This window comes from Heloderma suspectum, chromosome 10 (assembly GCF_057233095.1).
Source record: "Heloderma suspectum isolate Gila_16-S chromosome 10, 16-S_ref, whole genome shotgun sequence".
NCBI lineage: Eukaryota > Metazoa > Chordata > Lepidosauria > Squamata > Helodermatidae > Heloderma > Heloderma suspectum.
Window position 1 is genome coordinate 30,394,044 of NC_139467.1, and position 18,754 is coordinate 30,412,797.

Sequence of the window (18,754 nt, forward strand, 5' to 3'; positions counted from 1 at the left end):
AGTGTACCACCTGGTGGTTGAAGCAGCTATTGCTGTAGGATAACACGGGCCTTGTGCTACACTCCTCCTCCTCCTCGGGCTCCAGCTGCCTCTAGCGGGCGCATGCCGAATTCATCGCTCCCTTTTCCATCTCATCCTCTCTCCCTCATTCATCCCATCCCGTCTCCACCATTCCACCCCCTACAGAGCACAATGATGGTCTCTGCCACCTACTAACCAAGGCCTGCCCCAATCTGAAGCCCCAGACTATGGGATTGTCGAAAGACGCGTGGGAAATCATGCGCGACTCCATATACTTGGACAAGAAGCTTGGCATGGGATGTTTCGGAGATGTGTGGATGGGTAAGGCGGGGTGGGGGGTATTGCAATATGCAATACAATATGCAATACCTGCATATTGTGGCTTCAAGCTCTTACCGCGAGTAACTCAGCCTTAGGGGAGGCATTTCAAGCTTTTAGAATGAGGGGAAAACTGCACAAAAGCCAGGAGGCCTAGGGAGGTGGTGGGCTCTCCCACACTGGAGGCCTTCAAGACGAGGCTGGACAGCCACCTGTCAGGGATGCTCTGACTTGGATTCCTGCCTCGAGCAGGGGGTTGGACTCGACTGCCTTTTAGGCCCCTTCCAACCCTACTATTCTATGATTCTATGAAATGTTCAACAGCTGGGGGAAAGGAGGTGGGGCCAGAGAAAGGGGGAGTGGCCAGTCCTGCACTTGTTGGCTGGGTCCAGGACCAGCGTCAAGGCCAGGCGCCTGCCAAGGGGCCACCCCCCAGCAGGCATCCAATGACAAGAGCCCCAAGAGTGGTTCCTTCTCTCCCCTATTGCAACCTCCTGGTTCACCTGCCTCTCGCTCTGGCCCAGGGACCGGAGGTGCTGAGAAGGAGGAACAGCAGATGCCTTGACCTACCTGGTTGCTGGCTCTCTGCCTGTCAAAGTTAAGGTACAAACATATACACAATTAAAATGATTTCATGTTTAAACATGCAAATATTAAAAACATTGTATCCAGAACATATAATATATAAAACAAAAACAGAATAGTAAAACTTGAAAAGTGTGATATTGAAATGTTCTAGTAATATAAAAGGACACATGTGACAACATGTAAAATTATATATAATAAAAATATTTCGAAACTACAAATGGGCCACATGGGTAAATCCAGCATATGTTCTACTTAGAGTAGATCCATTGGAATGAATGGGAATGAAGTTAGTCTTGACTCACTGCAGTCCAGTTCATTCCAATGGGTCTACTCTAAGTAGGATTTATGGTGGATTTTGCCCATGATATCTTTATCCTCCATGACACTGCTGCAGGCTAATGGAGGAGAAGGACACGTTTTTATTTTCAATCCACTTTTCTAAACCTGTTTTGGCAACTATATTCATCAAGCAAAACCACCTAGAATAAACATCTGCCAAACATGTATGGATATATATATTCATTCCTCCAGTGAAAGAATTTTTAATTAGGGCTCAGGCCATACTAATATTTTCAATAGGCCACTGATGAAGATGAGAAGTTGAAATGCATTCGGCCCATTTGTAGTTTTTAAAGATCTTCTTCTTCTTCTTCTTCTTCTTCTTCTTCTTCTTCTTCTTCTTCTTCTATTATTATTATTATTATTATTATCATCATCATTACACACACATTTACATTTTGTCAAATGTGTCCTTTTATATTAGTATAACATTTTAATATCAGTTTTTAGGTTTTACCATTCTGTTTTCATTTTATGTATTGTGACACCTACGTTCTGGATACAATGGTTTTTAATATTTGCACTGTTTAACATGAAATCAGTTTAATTGTGTATGTTTTTGTAGCTTAACTTTGGCTTTTGTCAACTGCATATCTCGTGAAGGACGATCGGGGCTTCGATGTCGCCATCTCTGCCTGTCAAGCAAGCAAGTGGTAGCAATGATGAGAGAGAGGAGGAGGAGGAGCGAGAGCAGCCGGTGACCACGGCAGCAAGAAGGCGGACTCACTGAGGGAGGGGGCCCGCGGACGTTGTCTTGCCCAAGGGCCCTCCAAACCTGGAGCTGGCCCCGGCCAGGGGTGTGCGCAATTGACCGTTCTGCATCGGGCTCTTCGTTCGGCAGGCATTTCATTTCTGTTTTCAGTTAGCGCCATCATCCTGACCCAGCCATGGCTTTCCCCATCCATCTCCACATCCCCACGGGGTGGTGGGTGGGGAGGGGGGTGGAAGCGCAGGGAAGTGCTGTGGATTCCCTGCTCCCCCTCCCCACAATGACTGTGTCCCTGCTTCCCGCTGGCTCCAGGCACTTGGAACGGCACCACTAAAGTCGCCGTGAAAACCTTGAAGCCGGGCACCATGTCTCCAGAAGCCTTCCTGGAAGAGGCCCAGATCATGAAGCGCCTGCGGCATGACAAGTTGGTGCAGCTGTACGCTGTGGTGTCAGAGGAGCCCATCTACATCGTCACGGAGTTCATGAGCCAAGGTGCGGCCGACCTGGCGCCCAGCTTCACAGCAGCGATGCCTCTGGGCGTGCGAGTGGCTGGCTGGCAGGCAGGCGGGTGGGCGGGCTGGGTGACCAAAGAGGGGCTGGGAACGGGAAGGACTTCTTCACACAGCACAGAGTCAAACTGTGGAATGTGCTACCGCAAGATGTAGCGATGGCCACTGATTTGGATGGCTTTAAAAGGGGGGTGGACAAATTCCTGGGGGAGAAGGCCATCAATGGCTACCAGGCTTGAGGGCTATGTGTTACATCCAGTACCAGAGGCAGGATGCCAATATACACCAGTTGCTGGGGTACTTGGGCGGGAGGGTGCTGATGCGCTCATGTCCTGCTTGTGGGTTTCCCATTGGGGCATCTGGTTGGCCACTGTGTGGACAGAATGCTGGACCAGATGGACCCTTGGTCTGGTCCAGCAGGGCTGTTCTTATGTTCTTAAGACTCCAAGTGAGCCACTCGCCCCAACAAAGTCTAGGGCTGCTCTGCCTCCCATTATGCCTCCAGTACCATATCCCCCTTCCCAGGCTCCATCCCTTCCTTGAGGAGTGGAAGGCCTTAAAGGGGCAGGCCTCTGCACTGGAGCCTAGCACTTCTCTACCTTCTCTCAGACAGTTCCCTCTAGGCCCATGGGCTGTGCTGATGTGCTAACATGGAGATGTAGGTCTGTAATGTGGAGGGGATAGGTTCCTCAGGCATGGGGTGTGCGTGCATGTGTGTGCAGGCTCCAAGGGTATGGACTCCAGAGGTTCTAATCCAAGGGTCCCTAGCTCAAGGTCACCTCAATCGAATGGGCTCTGGCTCAGGTTGAGTCATGAGGTTGCAGTCTGGGTCAGACTCCAGCACCTTGGCCTCTGGTGCCACTGGTCCAATAGATCTGGCTGGCCATCCCCCTTGTCAAAGACAGAACCCAGGCTCCTGCTCAGGGTGGGTGTTGTGATAAGGAGATCCATGTAAGAAAAGATATAGGCCTATATCAGGCATGGCAGAAAACCATGATTTCCCACTCCATGTCTGCCTAAGCTTCAGGCAGACACCCTCCTTTTTCCCTTCCCTTCTTGTGGCCACAAGGAGGAGATTGAGAACATCCTGTCCCACTTTTAAACAAGCCACAGTTACCTGTTCTGTCCGAATGCAGAACTATGGTTCGTTGACACTGTGGTTTCAAAACTAATCTGGATCTGAAACCAGAGTTTGATCCTGGCTTGTTTTCACGGACCATCATTTCAACAAACCACAGTTCCCAGAGTCTGGAGCTAACAGCGAGGTGTGAATTGTTTAAAAGCAGAACAGGATATTTCCAATCTCTTCCTTGTAGCTGTAAAAGGGGAAGAAAAAGGGAGCATGCAAGCTTGAGACTCATAGAGGTTTGTTCATGTAGCAAGATGCTACAGTTTCCTGTTATGTCTGAAATGGGCTGAGATCTATCTGTCATCTATCTATCTATCTATCTATCTATCTATCTATCTATCTATCTCGGGGGGTGTTGAACCTCTTTCAGCTTGATGACCACATTCCATTTTGGAGGCATTCTTGGGGGCCGCATTCCAGCAGTGGGTGAGGCCAAAGGCAAAAGACAAAAGGGGCCAAAATACCAAAGATACTGGCATATTTGAGCTTAATGTTCTTCCTGCCAGTAACTAGGCCTTAGGGGAAGCATTTCAACCTTTCAGAAGGGGGGAAACTGCACAAAAGCCAGGAAAAACACCAAATGATTGGTGGCTGGGGGAAAGTGGGTGGGGCCAGGAGATTCACGGGATTTGGCCCCCAAACCTGAGTTTCTGCACCCCTGATATATGTATAAATGAAGAGCTCTGGAGGGTGCTCAGAGGGTGGTGGTGTCTACTTGGAGCCTTTCTAATCTAGTATAGAATCAAGGGTGGATCAGCCCAGGCTATCAGGGAATGGTCACTTAATAGCTAGGGACGATTTGCCCGAAGAAACTGGGAGCAGAAAGTAAATGGGGCAGAGAATGTGGGGTAACCGGCCAATGGGAAGAAACTGGATGAGGGATATTGGGAAGGGATCCTTAGAAGCATCTGATTTCCTGACTCTCCCCTCCCCAGGGAGTTTACTGGATTTTTTGAAAGACGGAGATGGCCGTTTTCTGAAGTTGCCCCAGCTGGTGGACATGTCAGCCCAGGTAACTTGAGGTGGTGAGCTGGGTGGGTGGGTGTAAACTTAATTTATCATTAACACTCTCCAGAATTGCTGGTTAAATTCCTCCACACACAACCCCCCACACACACACCAGTTAAAATTTGCCCCAACAAGTTAATCAACTCAAGCTCCTCTTGTGGGATTGACCAATTAATGGTGCAGTCCTGTATGTGTATACTCTCTCAGAAGTCCCACTGAGTTCAGTGATGCATATTCCCAGGTAAGTGTGCGCAGGATTGCAGCCGAAGGGTGCAATCCTATGCATGTTTGGACAGAAAAAAGCCCTACAACTGGGAGCTGTAGGACTGCTTTCTCTCTAAACGTGCATAAGATTGTGCCATAAATGGATTGAAGCATGCAGCCATCGCCAGCAGGGCAGGTCCAGGCTTGAAGGGGCCCGCAGCACAAGGTCCCCTCCTACATGGGTGGGCCGCCTTACGTGCTGGTAAGGAGCTGCTGTGTCGCAGTGAGTGCGGTGTGCCTTGGAGTCGGTGCCGGCTCCAGGTTTCAGAGGGTCTTTGTGCATGACACCCTCAGTGGGCCTCTTCCCTCAGTGAGCCTCCCTTCTCGCTGCCATGGTCACCAGCTGCTCTTTCTCCTTGTCCTCTTTCTCATCCTTGCCACTGCTTGGTGGCCTCTCCTGCTCCACTTTCTCACCAGCACTGTGGTCTGGGCCGGAGCGAGCGGCAGCTGGACAAGCAGGTGGCGAGGGTGAATGGGGGAGCAAGTCCAGGGGAATCTTGTCAGTGGGCCCCTGCTGAGGTGTGGGCCCTCGGCAGGTGCTCGGGCGTGCCTACCCTTGACGCCGGCCCTCTCTTGGAGCTATCGTGTTAAACTTAGCACTACACCAGGGGCGTTGTAGGAGGATGTAGAGGAACACTACAGCAGGAAATTTAAACGGTGGGCAGCTCCCACACCTAGCCGCCCAATGCAGCCCCACAGTGCATCATTGGGCCCTGGGCATTCTAACCAGAACAAATGAGTCAGCATATGCAGCAGCAGAAGAGGCTCCTACGGAACTCCTACCCATTCTGGTCTTCTTCCTGCCTGCCCGCCTGCCCCGGGGTATAGGCCACCTACACATCTGCTTGTTACAGCAGGTACATGTGAGGAGATGTGAAAAGGTGGGTGGGGAAAACCACATCTGCCTCTCCTCCTGTAGCATCGGCGAATTTAAGGCTACAGGCATGTTCCTCGGGTTGCTGCATGGCAATCTTATCTAGCTTTCCCCACATAACAGCCAGACTCTTCTCTCTCACAGCTTTGCTGCTGTAGTTTGAATTCTGAAGTTCCGAAAACTATGACTGTGGGAATGAAATGAGTCAAGTATAACATGATGGCATCTCAGGTTGAAGGCAGATGTAACTTTTGTAGGATGGGGGTATGGTGCAGGGCTGGCCCACTCATGAAGCACGGCGAGGCACTTGCTTGAGGAGGCAGAGCTGGAACTGTGGTTAATTGTTCCCCCTGCCCCCAGCCACGCCCAGCCCAGAGAGCCCACCACCACCTCCAGTGCGTGCTCTAGAGAGCCCTGCCAGCCGTTTTCCCTCCATGACATGTGCTGCAGTGAGAAAGCCGCTGGTAGAGCTGGCACAGCCTCCAGCCCCCTGTTGCTCTGAGGCTCTTTCAAGATCTTGGCACATGGCTGACATCTCACGAGATCTCAACTGTATCCTACAACATCTCACAAGAGCTTGGCAATGTCCTGCGACATCTCGTGAGATCTCAGCCATGTGTTGAGATCTCATGAGAGCCCGTAGCAAGTGAGATCTTGTGAGAGCCCCTGCGTGGCAGCAAAGGAAAGGCAGTAGGCTCCCCGGGCTGGGGGTGGTGGTGGTGGCGATGGCGGTGGCAGGGAGGGAGGGTTGCATGGTGGTAGCAGCAGCAGTGGCACAAATTCTGCTTCTACTTCAGGCTGCAAGAAAGCTTACACTGGGCCTGGTAAGGTGGGACAAGCTTAGAAGAGCCCTCACCATCTTCTGTACAAATGTAGCCTGGGCTGAATTCTGAAGAAACTCATTTCTTGAATGGGAAAAGCCAGCTGTGTGCAGTGCCAATTGGCTAATGTCTTTGACATCACCAATACACATGCACAGGGATGTCAGAGAACTCTGAAATGTATTTCCATTAATTTGACCTACAGATTCTGCAGCGGAGTAGCATCTTGATGATGGATTTCTATTAATTTGACCTACAGATTCTGCAGCGGAGTAGCATCTTCTGAATCATGCAGATTCTGTAGACTTGTGAACCACTTTTTTTATTTTCCAGAATCGTACATAGCTTTAGTTGTACTAAAGTATGGAAGTTAGTGGAAAATACACTAATTTATACAATATTTTTAAAAATACACCCCCCCCACACACACACACACATTTGATACAACTCTGATCTGTCTTCCGCTTCTGCTGTGTAGTACTAAGAAAAATATGCAAAATATTCTGTATCAGCAAAAGTTACATAAATTGTGGCAGATGTTTTTGTGTATTTTTCTAAAGCGAAAAAGAAATCCAATTCCATTAGTGAGCAGACAACGAAATAAAAGACATCTGACAATCAGCAAAACTCTCATGGAATGGGTTAAACAGAATCTATGCATCTACACACACACACACACACACTTCTGGAACAGTTTGGTTATTTCATCTTTTAAATGGAAGTGATTTTTTAATAAGGTTAAGGATGAACATACAAACAAATGCATGGGCTGCTAAAAAAAAAAAACAGTTTAAAAGATGGTAAATCCACCTGAAGTGGGTGTGTGTGTGTGTGTGTGCAGTATTGATGAGTGAGCCAAGGCTTGATTTATTGGTTTGTAGGATCACACCACTGATCAAAAAGCTGTTGTGAGCAGTTTCAACATTATGTCTGTCTTCCTCAGTGTGAAAATGCATTTTATGGTTGCACGGTAAAAGAACATTTCATGGATAACGTTTTAAAAGCCCACGGACAGGGCATGCCACAAGATACCTATAGGAACGGCTTGCAATCCTATAAGTTGCAATCCTATGAACATTTACCTAGAAGTAAACCCCATTGAACACAGGGGGGCTTATTTTTATGCTGCCCTTCATTTTACGATACCAGAGCAGTATAGAAAATGTTACAAAGGAGTCCTAATATAACAGACAATAAAAACAATAAAACAGCATCAACTACAGCAATAAAAGGCAGAAGATACATAGAAGACACAGCTCACTTCAGCCATATGAATTAATTCATTCTTTCAGTGTAAAACAACTGTACACATTTTCCTCCTGCCGCCCTGCTGCCCCTGCCCAAATGTTGAGGAGATATACGAGAATGTTTGGCTTAGACTTGCCCTGCTGGCCGATCTAACGTAGAGGAGTTTGAGGCAGACCCTTTTTGGGGAAAAAGTACTAGACAATGAGGAGAAGCCCTTATACCAGTCTACTTGAACCAGGCACCTTCCAGATGTGCTGGACTGCAACTCCCATCATCCACTGGGGTGATGGGAGTTGTAGTCCAGCACTTCTGGAAGGCGCCCGGTTGAGGGAGTCTGCTCTGTCCGTTTGGGAACAGCCGAGCTACAGCCATCTGTGCCGTCCGCAGCACTGTCCCATTCTTCCTTCTCCGTGCAATTCAGATCGCAGCCGGCATGGCTTACATCGAACGGATGAACTACATCCACCGGGACTTGCGCGCCGCCAACATCCTCGTGGGTGACAACCTGGTGTGCAAGATCGCTGACTTTGGCCTGGCCCGCCTCATTGAGGACAACGAATACACAGCGCGCCAAGGTAGGTGCCCAGACGTTTCCTGCAAGAAGACCAGGGCAGGCCATCTGAGGTGGGTGGCTCCAAGTTTTTGATGGGGCTGTAAATCCATTCTGGGGTTCAGTCGGGACCAGCCAGAACTCTAAAGAAGCTATCCAAAGATCGGGTTCAGCAGTTTGGATAGCTCCTTTTAGAGTTCTGGCTGGTCCCGACTGAAACCCAGAATGGATTTACAGCCCCCCCCCCCCAAATCAGAGTCACCAGCCTCCACCGTTTGTCCAGCTAACCTCCTGTTGTCTGCTCTGACTGGCAACAGCACCCTGCAGTTTCAGGCATGGGTTTTCCCGTCACCTGCAGACCTGAGCCTTTTCTGCATGCAAAGCAAGCGCTCCACCGCTGAGCTATGGACCGTCCTCCGCAGGCACGGTGTTGAACTTCATGCCCGCTGGCCAGGTCCATTCTAAAAGGCTGACATGCCTCTCCTACGGGTTAGTTACTGGCATTGAACATTGGGAAGAGCTTGAAGCTCCAAGATGTTGGCATTTGGGGTATTTCCCTCTCCTGGCAGCAAGAGCTTGAAGCTCCAAGATGTTGGCATTTGGGGTATTTCCCTTTCCTTTTTCCTTTGGCCCTTCCCCCTTTTGCCTTGCCTCCACCCCACTGGAATGTGCCCCCTGAGAGTGTCTCCAAAACTCAGTTTGGTCCTTGGGTTAAAAGACTGGATGGGGATAATGGCTGTGGTAGTCCAACCCATCTGGAAGACACCAGGCTGGGGACAGCTGAGCCAGAGGGCCACACTGGATTCCAGCCTAGGGCACAATCACAGAATAAAAGAGGAGTGCATTTTCTCCCTTCCTTTCCTTTTTTGGCCTTGAATGGGGCTCGTTTCCTGTGCAAATATGCCGGCACAGTGTGTGCCAAGGGAAAAGGGCATTTTTAGTTCCCCGGTGATGTCATCCCTCCTGTGTGGATGAAAGCTTTGGGCTTGCTTACCCTGCTGGAAGGCAGGCAGGCAGATGGATGAGCCAGTAAATGACTTCCAGGTGTTGGACTTGTCTCCTTCCCTACAATCTCAACATCTTTTTCCATTCTGCTTCTTGGCAGGCGCCAAATTCCCCATCAAGTGGACAGCCCCTGAAGCTGCTCTTTATGGCAAGTTTACCATCAAGTCAGATGTGTGGTCCTTTGGCATCCTCCTGACAGAGCTTGTGACCAAGGGTCGAGTACCTTACCCAGGTAAAGCCTTGCCCTGTGATGCTTCTCCCATGGCAAGATCATTGTGGGGGATTGTTGTTTGGTGAGGGAGGGTGCTGCGAACTACAGTTCCCAGCAGGGCTGGCCCCACACATTTTGTTGCCTCAGGCAAAGGACAAGATGACGTCCCCTCCCGTTTCATGTACAAAGGCTGACTGGGCTGGCTGTTGACTCTTTTCTCCCACACCGGCAATGTGACAGCATACTCAGCCACACCTGAAGGCAGCAGGCTAACTTAGGGGGCATAGGGCAAGCCATGTGGCCCACAGCTCCTTTCTCCAAAAACTTGCTGCCACCTCTCAGCATCTGCTGCCTGAGGGCACTGCCTCACTCTGCCTAATGGTAAGGCCGGCCCTGGTTCCCAGAGTTCCCTGCGGCAAGGGAACAGCCCTTCAGCCTGTTTGACTACTTTATGTTTGCAGTGTAAACACATCCTGAGCCAAAATATCCCTACAACTCCCAGCATTTACAATAGGCTGTTCTTTTGGCCCCGCCCCCTTTGTCCTCAGCCCCACCTCTTTCCTTTGGCCCTGCCCACCACTGGCATGCGACCTCCAAGAGCTTCTCCGAAATTGAATGCAGCCCTCAGGCTGAAAGGGGTTCAATGTAACGGTACTCAAAATGTGTCACCTGAGGCCCCCGCTCTGCATGGTCTCATGGCAGGCCAGCATATGACTGCAACCCTCCCTGCACCCCCCACCTCGTTCCTCTTCTGCAGGCATGAACAACCGGGAGGTGCTGGAGCAAGTGGAGCGGGGGTACCGCATGCAGTGCTCTGGGAACTGCCCTCCGTCACTGCACGAGCTGATGGTGCAGTGCTGGAAAAAGGAGCCTGAGGAGCGTCCCACCTTCGAATACCTCCAGTCTTTCCTTGAAGACTACTTCACTGCCACAGAGCCTCAGTACCAGCCAGGAGACAACCAGTAACAGTTGCAGGAGAGGCCAGCTGGGGATCTTGGCCATGGACAGGCCCCCCCCACAGGACTTTCTCTGGGGTGTGGCACTCCAGGACTTGGCCATACACAGAAACAATCTCCAGGCACTGAGGATCCTGTTTTTGTACAACTGGGGTTGGACTCCTTCCTTCCTTCCTTCTTTCCTCCCTTCCTTCCTCCCTCTCTCTCTCTCTCTCTCTCCTTTTTATAATTCCAGTTTGCGGGGAGGGAGTTGTTTTGTTTTTTAAGAATTGTGATTTTGTGTTTTAAGTCCTGCCACCTCCGGGGTGACTTCCATTTTTGGAGTTATGAAGAAGACAATGCGCCAGGCTTGGGGCTGGGGGACGGAGGAGGGCAGAGGAGAGAAAGTGGGTTTTGTATAGTACGTCTCTCTTAATGAACTTAACCCCGGTACCTCCCCTCCTTTTCCTCCTACATCAGGGGTGGGGAAGTTGTGGCCTTCCAGATATTGTGGGACTGCAACTCCCATCATCCCAGATCATTGGCCCAGATGGATGGGGCTGATAAGAGTTAGGTTCCAGTGACATCTGGAGGTTCCCTATGTAATTCTGGAAGGGGATGATGATAACTGGATAGTGAATACCCATTTCCTCCTTTTCTATCAGCTGATACTCCTGACTGCCCACTTTGAGCCCCCTGACTGCCCACTTTGAGCCATCTCCCCTGCCTTGTATGCAGCCATCTTACTGGGATGAAATCCATTTGCTGAGATTGTGGTTTGAGGGGGAAACTATGCAGAGCTCAGCAGATGGAGAACCCAACATAAGTGATCTGCTAATGCAGCTTTCTCCAACCTGGTGCCCTCCCAGTGCATTGGTCTACATCTCCCATCATACTCAGCCAAAACAACCAGTGGAGATAATGGGAACTGTAGTCCAACACATTGGGAGGGCTCCAGGTTGGGGACAGCTGCGCTAATGAATTGTGAGCTGCCCACATCGCCCATCACAGGTTTAAAAGTCACCATTACCACTCAGTTTCAACTCATAAAATGCCCAGAAACAGATCATTTTTGTGTTCCACGCTGTGACACACCCTGTGGGGTGGGACAGGCTGCAAGGCACCCTTTTTTGACTATTTAGGGCAGAGGTGCACAAGCTTTTTGGCCCCGAGGACTGCACGTGATGCTGGCTTGAGGGTTGGGGGGCTTGCATACATATGCGCAGTCACGCACATATGCACCCACTCACACATGTAAGTGCATGCACGTACACTCACACACCACCAATTCTGATACAGATTGCTCTTTCTTTGCTGCTTGCAGCAGTAGAAAAAGGGCAAAATCTGTTTGAGGATCTCTGGGGGAGGGAGCGGAGAGGACAGGAGGCAGGGAAATTAGCAGGGGGAATTTGGTGGCTGTAGGAGGGCAGGACACCCGGGGGGGGGGTGCAGGTTGTGCTGCCCTGATTTAGGGATTTTCACTGCCAGCACTCACATGATTAATCACCATTCCTAGCCTGGATATGTGGGAATCCAGGATTATGTCTTGTGCCTATAGAGAAAGATGCACCAAGGGGTATAGGTGTGAGTAAGAACAAAAGTTGAGCATATTTATTCAAGAAGAAGCAGGGAGAAGTTCAGAAAAGGTCAGTTGCTTTTAAAAGAAAACGAAACATGGAATTAACTAATTCCACTAAGACTTTAGTATCAGGGACTTAAAAATCCTAAGAATAACTCACCAAAGTAGTTTATGTGGTGGACAGCAGTGGGGAATCTAGGACCCTGCAGCATGGTTTAGTCTTGATTCTGGGCTGTTCACTTGGTGGTTGAGTGTGGGTTGTTTTGAACCATGGCTTGTTTGTTGAACCGTGGGGTTGTCGGGTTGTCTGAACGCAGCCAAGGTGGCTGGTTAACCATGTAGTGTGGCTTATTTTTCTCAACAAGCCACCTTGTAAACCCATGGGTTGGTGTTGCATTGTTCAGGGTGGTTAACAAGCCACACTGCATGGGTAACAAGCCACACTGGCTGTGTTCAGACAACACGCTAACTCATGGTTCAACAAACAATCCAGGGTTCAAAGCAACCTACACTCAACCACTGAGCGTGGGTTAGCATGTTGTGTGAACAGGCCCTTTATCAGCCACTCAAAAACAAAGGACAATTTCACAAACAGAGGCATTTCTGTGGTGGGCGGGAACTCTCATAGGGCATTTTTACATGAGGCATTTATCATGCATTCGTGATTGCTCACTCACGGAATTTCACAGGTTCTTTTCATGACATCGTCAACCAGCGGTGCCTCTTTTGTTGTTTTCTAGAATTATTCTACCATACTAAAAATCACCGAAAATGCAGTAATAACCCCCCTTGCCAAAAACCACATCAAAGAGGTGATGTACTTCAAGAATTGCGTGATATTTTAGAAATCTTGCAGTGCCATCTGCTGGCTATATCAATGAAACATATAGAACGTGCCCACAAAGGGACTGGGGGAGTGTGTGTGCGGGGGGAGGAAGGGGCATGCACCCATTATAAACCCACGACGACTCTGGAAGATGAAGCCCCAGTAAGATTGCAGATTTTTTCTTAATGTAGAGAGGCTCATAGAGAGGTCGGAAGTGCAAACTGCCGAATCAACAGCCCGAGAGGATCTTGATCCTGCAGCCTTGAAGCGATTCCTGCATGTACGTACCTATTTGACATAAGGCCGAGTCATGCGGGGAAGGAGGTGTTGGGTTTGTCACACATGGCTGCTTCCTTCCGGTTCTTTCCCACACCCCTCCCTGTTCTTAACCAGAGCCAATATTATTAAATCCATAATCCACTGGCTGTGTGGTGGGAGTGTTGCCAAGTGCGATTTAAATTGGGGAGAGGAGGAAGGGCGAGATGCGTGCCGTGGTGACTCTGTCATCCCGTTTACAGAAGGAAGAGAGGGACACTGAATCTGTGAAACGTCTGTTCTGTAGTGGTGCCTTCTGAGCACAGGAGGAGTGTGGGCACCACCCCACGAGAGTTAGCCATGACTTAGGCAATATCCATACTGCTGACATATCAGTGGCTTAGGGTGCAATCCTATGCATGTTTAGACAGAAAATAGTCCTACAATTCCCAGCATGCCCCAGCCAACACTTCTGGCTGGGGCATGCTGGGAGTTATAGGACTTTTTTCTGTCTAAACATGCATAGGATTGCAACTTTAACCGTCATGTCCTCTGCACAGGGTATCCTGTCAACTGAAGTTCTAGGAAGAGCACTGAGGTTCTGTAACAGAGAATTCATGGCACCCTAATCAAACTACAGTTCCCAGGATTCTTTGGGAGAAGCCTTGATAATTATGTCGATGTACAGCTGAGAAAAGGATGTCCAAAGTCAGCTTTCCCCGTCCTGCTCCCCTCCAGATGTGTTGGACTGCAGCTTCCACAATTCCTAGCCAGGATGGCTACTCCACAGGCTGGGAATTATGGGAGTTGCAGGCTAACACATCTGGAGGGCACCAGGTTGGGGAAAGCTGTCCTAAGTAGTCATTGAAGCAGGGAGGGGGGAGAAGGTATGGTATTAATAAAAACGTACAAGCCCCAACTCCCCCAGTTTTAGTCAAATCATGCCTCCCATGGCCTTCTAAAGTGGCTATAAGGGAGGGAATCACAAAAAGTAAGGGATCCGCCTCCCCTCCACCCCCAGTAATTTGAGCACTCCTCATTTTAAAATTGCTGGAATTAAAATGCAGGAATAAATGCTTAAGTCTGACTGATTTCAGTAACTGGAGCCTTTGCATGTTTACTGAGAAGTAAGCCCCGATGTGTTCAACAGGGCTTGTTCTCAACTGGGTATTTTAGGATTAAAATACCCAGTGAAATACTCCTTCACTGTGGCTAACTTTTGCTAGATTGTGACCGTTTGGGGAAAGGGAGAGGGGGGGTTTGCCTTATACAAACTTTGATACTGCAGGGAGGTTATTTGGGTAGGGAAAGTGGAATAAGTTGCCCTCTTTTTCCCACAAGGAGGCTTGTGTTCAGTGAGCTCATGGTATCCCAGAATTAGCTTTTGCTCTGCATTAAAAATCCTCCTCTCTGTGTGGAAATCCTGGGAAGCGGTGAAGTGAGCCCTATTCTGATAACACTCACATGGACAAATAGTTCAGGAATAATGGCACATACTCCTCTTCCTTAAACAGGACAGCTTTACACTAGCCCCTTTCCCTGGAATCACCAACTTTAGTCCACTCACAGTTAATAGAGCATCCAAATTGTTGAATTCCACAGTTTTTTGTGTTGTCCTCCCATGTGTTTTCAGAACTGATTTGTGGCATTTTAATTTTTATTTTTGGTAATAAGATGCACCTGCAGCACCAGCCTGTTCACTGTGGACAGGCGACATGCTATTATGTTTTTACAGGCTACTGTGCTTTTTAATTAAAAGCTTCCTGCTTGCAGATTGTGCTTGTTTTATTCCTTCCTGTACAGTACTGTTGGGGGATTAGTGATTAATTACTCCTCAGTTAGTTAGTTTCAGTCCCTCTGGGGTAAGGAGAATTTACATTCCTAGTTACTTTTGGGAAGACAATCCTGGAATCCAGCCCCACCCCCGCCCCCCGCCTCGGGAGTACTTTTCTCCAAGTCTCTAGTTACTTTTCCCCCCTTTTATTTCTTTTATAGAAAAATAGTATATTTCTCTATAGAAGAAGACAAAATGAATGAAAAGAAATTAGTAATTAAAGCTCCCCTTGCGCCTTGCTGGCCTGGTAGGGAACAGTTACTGAATAATTGAGAGGCACTTAGTTACTAATCTCCCAGCACTGAAGTGGAAGAAAACAGCCTGCAGTCAGGAAGCTTTCCATTAATAGTGCAGGGGACCTTGGCTGAATATTATAGAATGATCTTGACTATGGGGATGGTTATTGCTAGATAATGTAGGACTATTAAATGCAGTGTGGAAACGCCTTCTTCCAGTTGATTATGGGAAAGCAGTGCTTCAACAGTGCTAAAGTGCCCTAGTTTGGAAGCACTCCAGGAGGGTGTAACCCTGCTTCTCTCTCAGGACCAATTCATACTTGATCCTGGTGGTATGGCTGCCAGGATACTGAACTATGTAGACTCAAAACTGCATGTTTAGTGGCTTGTGTGTGTGTGTGTGTGTGTGTATGTGAATGCAAATGGCTAGCCACAGTTAGGAGCTGGAGAAATTGCTGCAGCCCAAGAGGAAGGGCAGGTGAGCTGCACTGCTGCTAACACCATCAACAGTCTCCCACCTGAGAGGGCGATCAAGTGGCAAAGGCGAGCAAGCGAGCGAGTAGCAATATAGCCATGAGGAGCAGCACTGGACCAGTGGTCAGGAGTTGGGCCTTTTAAGGCATAGGGGGCCCTGGTAGCTGCCCAAGGTTGCAACTTTCAGCACTGGTCCTGAATGGCACTGAGGTTATGCTGGGATGTAGAAAGCCTGGAATTCAACGAAATGCATGGTAAGCTGTCATCTGGAGACTTCCCACCCCAAACTTGTCTCAACAGCCCTCGGACCCAAATGCTCCCTTCAACTAAAAGAATCCCAGGATTCTGGTAGTGGGGATAGTCTAGTTCAGGGGGCAAGGTGAGTCACAATGAGCAAGCCGTTTGGATAGGGCTGTAGTGTCCTATGCATGACACATGCCATCCTTGCTGCTGGCTTTCAACTGGAGGTCACACCTGCAGGGTTGGGCAAGTTCTTCCCGTGGACCATACTTGGCTGAATTTCTCAGCAATTCCCCTTGCTTCAGGGCCCTGTTTCTCCCAGAGGCAGTCTACGGGGCTACCTACCTCTCCAATAAAAGCCCCCACCCCCCAATTCCTCCTTCTGGAAATGCACAGTCTCATGATGCTTCCGTACGCTGGGAATGCATTTGTCTGAGATGGTCTGAGAATCATTTCTTAAACGATGATTCGTTCATAGGAATGGTAGACAAACCCTGTGCCTACAGAGCAGGGACCAAAGAAGCCCAGATTGTTAAAATGGGGGGGGGAGTCTTTCAGTAGGGGTGGGGGCAGGTAACCCCTGCTAGATAAAAGGTCTTCATATATAAAGGCAATAGTCACATGCAACAGTACAGTCAAGTTAGCACAATTTTGAACTGTAGGTCGGTTGCAGCGCAGACAGACCCTGAAGGGAAATCGTGGGCACTGGTGATGTGTGAACATGGCAGGCAAGTGGTTAGGTGCCAGAAGATGCCAAACCCAGAGATAATCTCTCCCCGCCCCCCACCCCAACACCCCCTGCTTTTGACCACATCCCCTGGAGCTACCCCTTTCTATGCTAAGTTGTATGTGGTGTTTTTTTAAAATAAATCTGTAAATAAAGAGAAATAAACCTTTCTAACAAGAGGGAAGCGTGCAAGTCTTTGCCATGTGGTGGGGAGTCTGATGTGTATTCAGAATAAAGTCGAAGCAAAGAGAGCTCATGAGAGTATCTACTTCAGACAGATCAAATTGTAGGGAATTAAGTTTATATTTTATAGGAGTTTAAAGGCAGGTAAATTTGACCTGTGTGCATATTGTGAGTAGCAGAGGGGTGGGTGGGATGCTCCAATTCCCCTCCCCTGAGCTTCCGCTGCTCCTTCTGCCTTAGCTATAATTTTTACTCTTTCCTCCTCCCAAGGTGACACATAACCGCCTGCAGTCAGCATCTAGGCGACACAGTTTGGATTGCCTACAACAGCTTGTGACTAGGGATGGATGAAGCTGTCAAATTTCGCTCATTTTTTTTTTCAAAGTTGCACCCCGTTTCCAAATTAGTTGCAATTTTTTTAAAAAAAAAAACCTGCACAAAAAGTCGTATGTGTTTTCGTGCATGTTTCTCAAGATGTATAAATTTTGTATGCATTTTTTGCTGAGGCAGTTTCCCCTAAAATAAAGCATTCTTGTGCACACTTCTCTGTAATGTGCACATTTTTGTGCGCGCTTTTCTGCACCATGTGCATTCCGAACGGGTATTTTCAATGCGTGAACTTTGATCACAAACATTGGGAAAGTGTAGATATTGGTGTTTAGCTGTGGTTCTGGTTCATGTTTGGTTAGTGCGAATTTGGTAAGTAAACTGAACGGGTTTCTCCCCCTTCTGTACTTCTGACCCACCAGCCCACCAGCCGTCGATTGTAACCTGCCAAGAGTTTGACGGTTCCCCCTATTTTGCAGCACAACCAAGTCCGATGGGCCATCCCGCATTGGTGCTGAGCTGTGTTTGGCTTGGCATCTTGCAGTTTGTGCCAGCTTGGCCAAGGCAATCCATGTCAATGGCCCTCCGCCATTGTTCCCACTTATATGGTGCCAAGGGAAGTCTCAAAGGAGGGACCCCAGTGGTCAACCTCTGGCCTCTCCCTTACATCCTGAGCCACAGCACTCTTGTCCCTCAGCAAAGCAGGCAGATTACGTTCTGTGGATCAAGGGCACCCTCTAGCCTGAATATGGTCAGCTGGCAACACAGGTCAGTGAGGGCAAACCAGGCCTTATAAAACCCTCACATCCAAGTTCACCCCTCAGTCGGAACCACTCATTTCATTGAGTAGCCATACCAATTCCTTAAGACAACGGTGGAGAAACCTTTCTCTGCTCAGGGCTGCATTGCCTCAGGAGTAATCTGCCCGGGGCCACATGCTGTCAGTGATCAGGGCCAAAGCCAATGGTGCCCGAGCTCAAAGTGGGTGAGACCAGGGCCGGCCCTACCATTATGCAGAGTGAGGCAGTCGCCTCAGGCAGCAGATGCTGGGGGGTGGCAGCAAGGCACTGGAGGAGAGCGCTGTGTGCCAAGCACCCTGCTCTGTGTCCCCTAACCTAGCCTGGTGCATTCGGGTGTGGTGGAGGATGCTGTCCCATCACCCATCGTGAAGAAAGATTCAGCTGGCAGCCTAGTCAGCTTTTGAACGTGGAATGGGAGGGGGCGCCGTCTAGCTCTTTGCCTCAGGCAGCAAAATGTCTTGAGCCAGCCCTGGGTGGGGCAGCCCCCTTTTCTCTCTTCCACCCCCTTTTCTCCCTGCCACTCTCTTCTATCCCACCCACCGAGCTGTCGGAGGATGGACAGATCACTTTTGCCAGAGATCTAAAGGGAAGGCTTGCAGGGGGCTTTTGAAATGAGGCTGCGGGCCACACGGAAGAAGGCCAAAGGCTGTGTGGCTCTCTGGCCCCAGGTTGCCCACCTTGCCTTCAGACACAACTGACATAGGAAGCTGCCTCCAGTGTTGTCTATGATTGCCAGTAGCTATC

At 49.2% G+C, this 18,754-nt stretch overlaps 1 protein-coding gene across 1 annotated transcript in view; it reads left to right on the forward strand.

Annotated features, from left to right (window-relative positions):
* Positions 1–14,960, forward strand: part of FGR (FGR proto-oncogene, Src family tyrosine kinase) — a 71,966-nt gene extending 57,006 nt beyond the window's left edge. The window contains exons 9-14 of the mRNA XM_084815743.1: positions 2,288–2,467; positions 4,549–4,625; positions 8,250–8,403; positions 9,484–9,615; positions 10,352–13,594; positions 13,716–14,960. Of these exons, the coding sequence (XP_084671869.1) occupies positions 2,288–2,467; positions 4,549–4,625; positions 8,250–8,403; positions 9,484–9,615; positions 10,352–10,560 (752 nt within the window). The 3' untranslated portion in view covers positions 10,561–13,594; positions 13,716–14,960. The remainder of the gene's footprint in view (positions 1–2,287; positions 2,468–4,548; positions 4,626–8,249; positions 8,404–9,483; positions 9,616–10,351; positions 13,595–13,715) is intronic.
* The last annotated feature ends 3,794 nt before the right edge of the window (positions 14,961–18,754 follow it).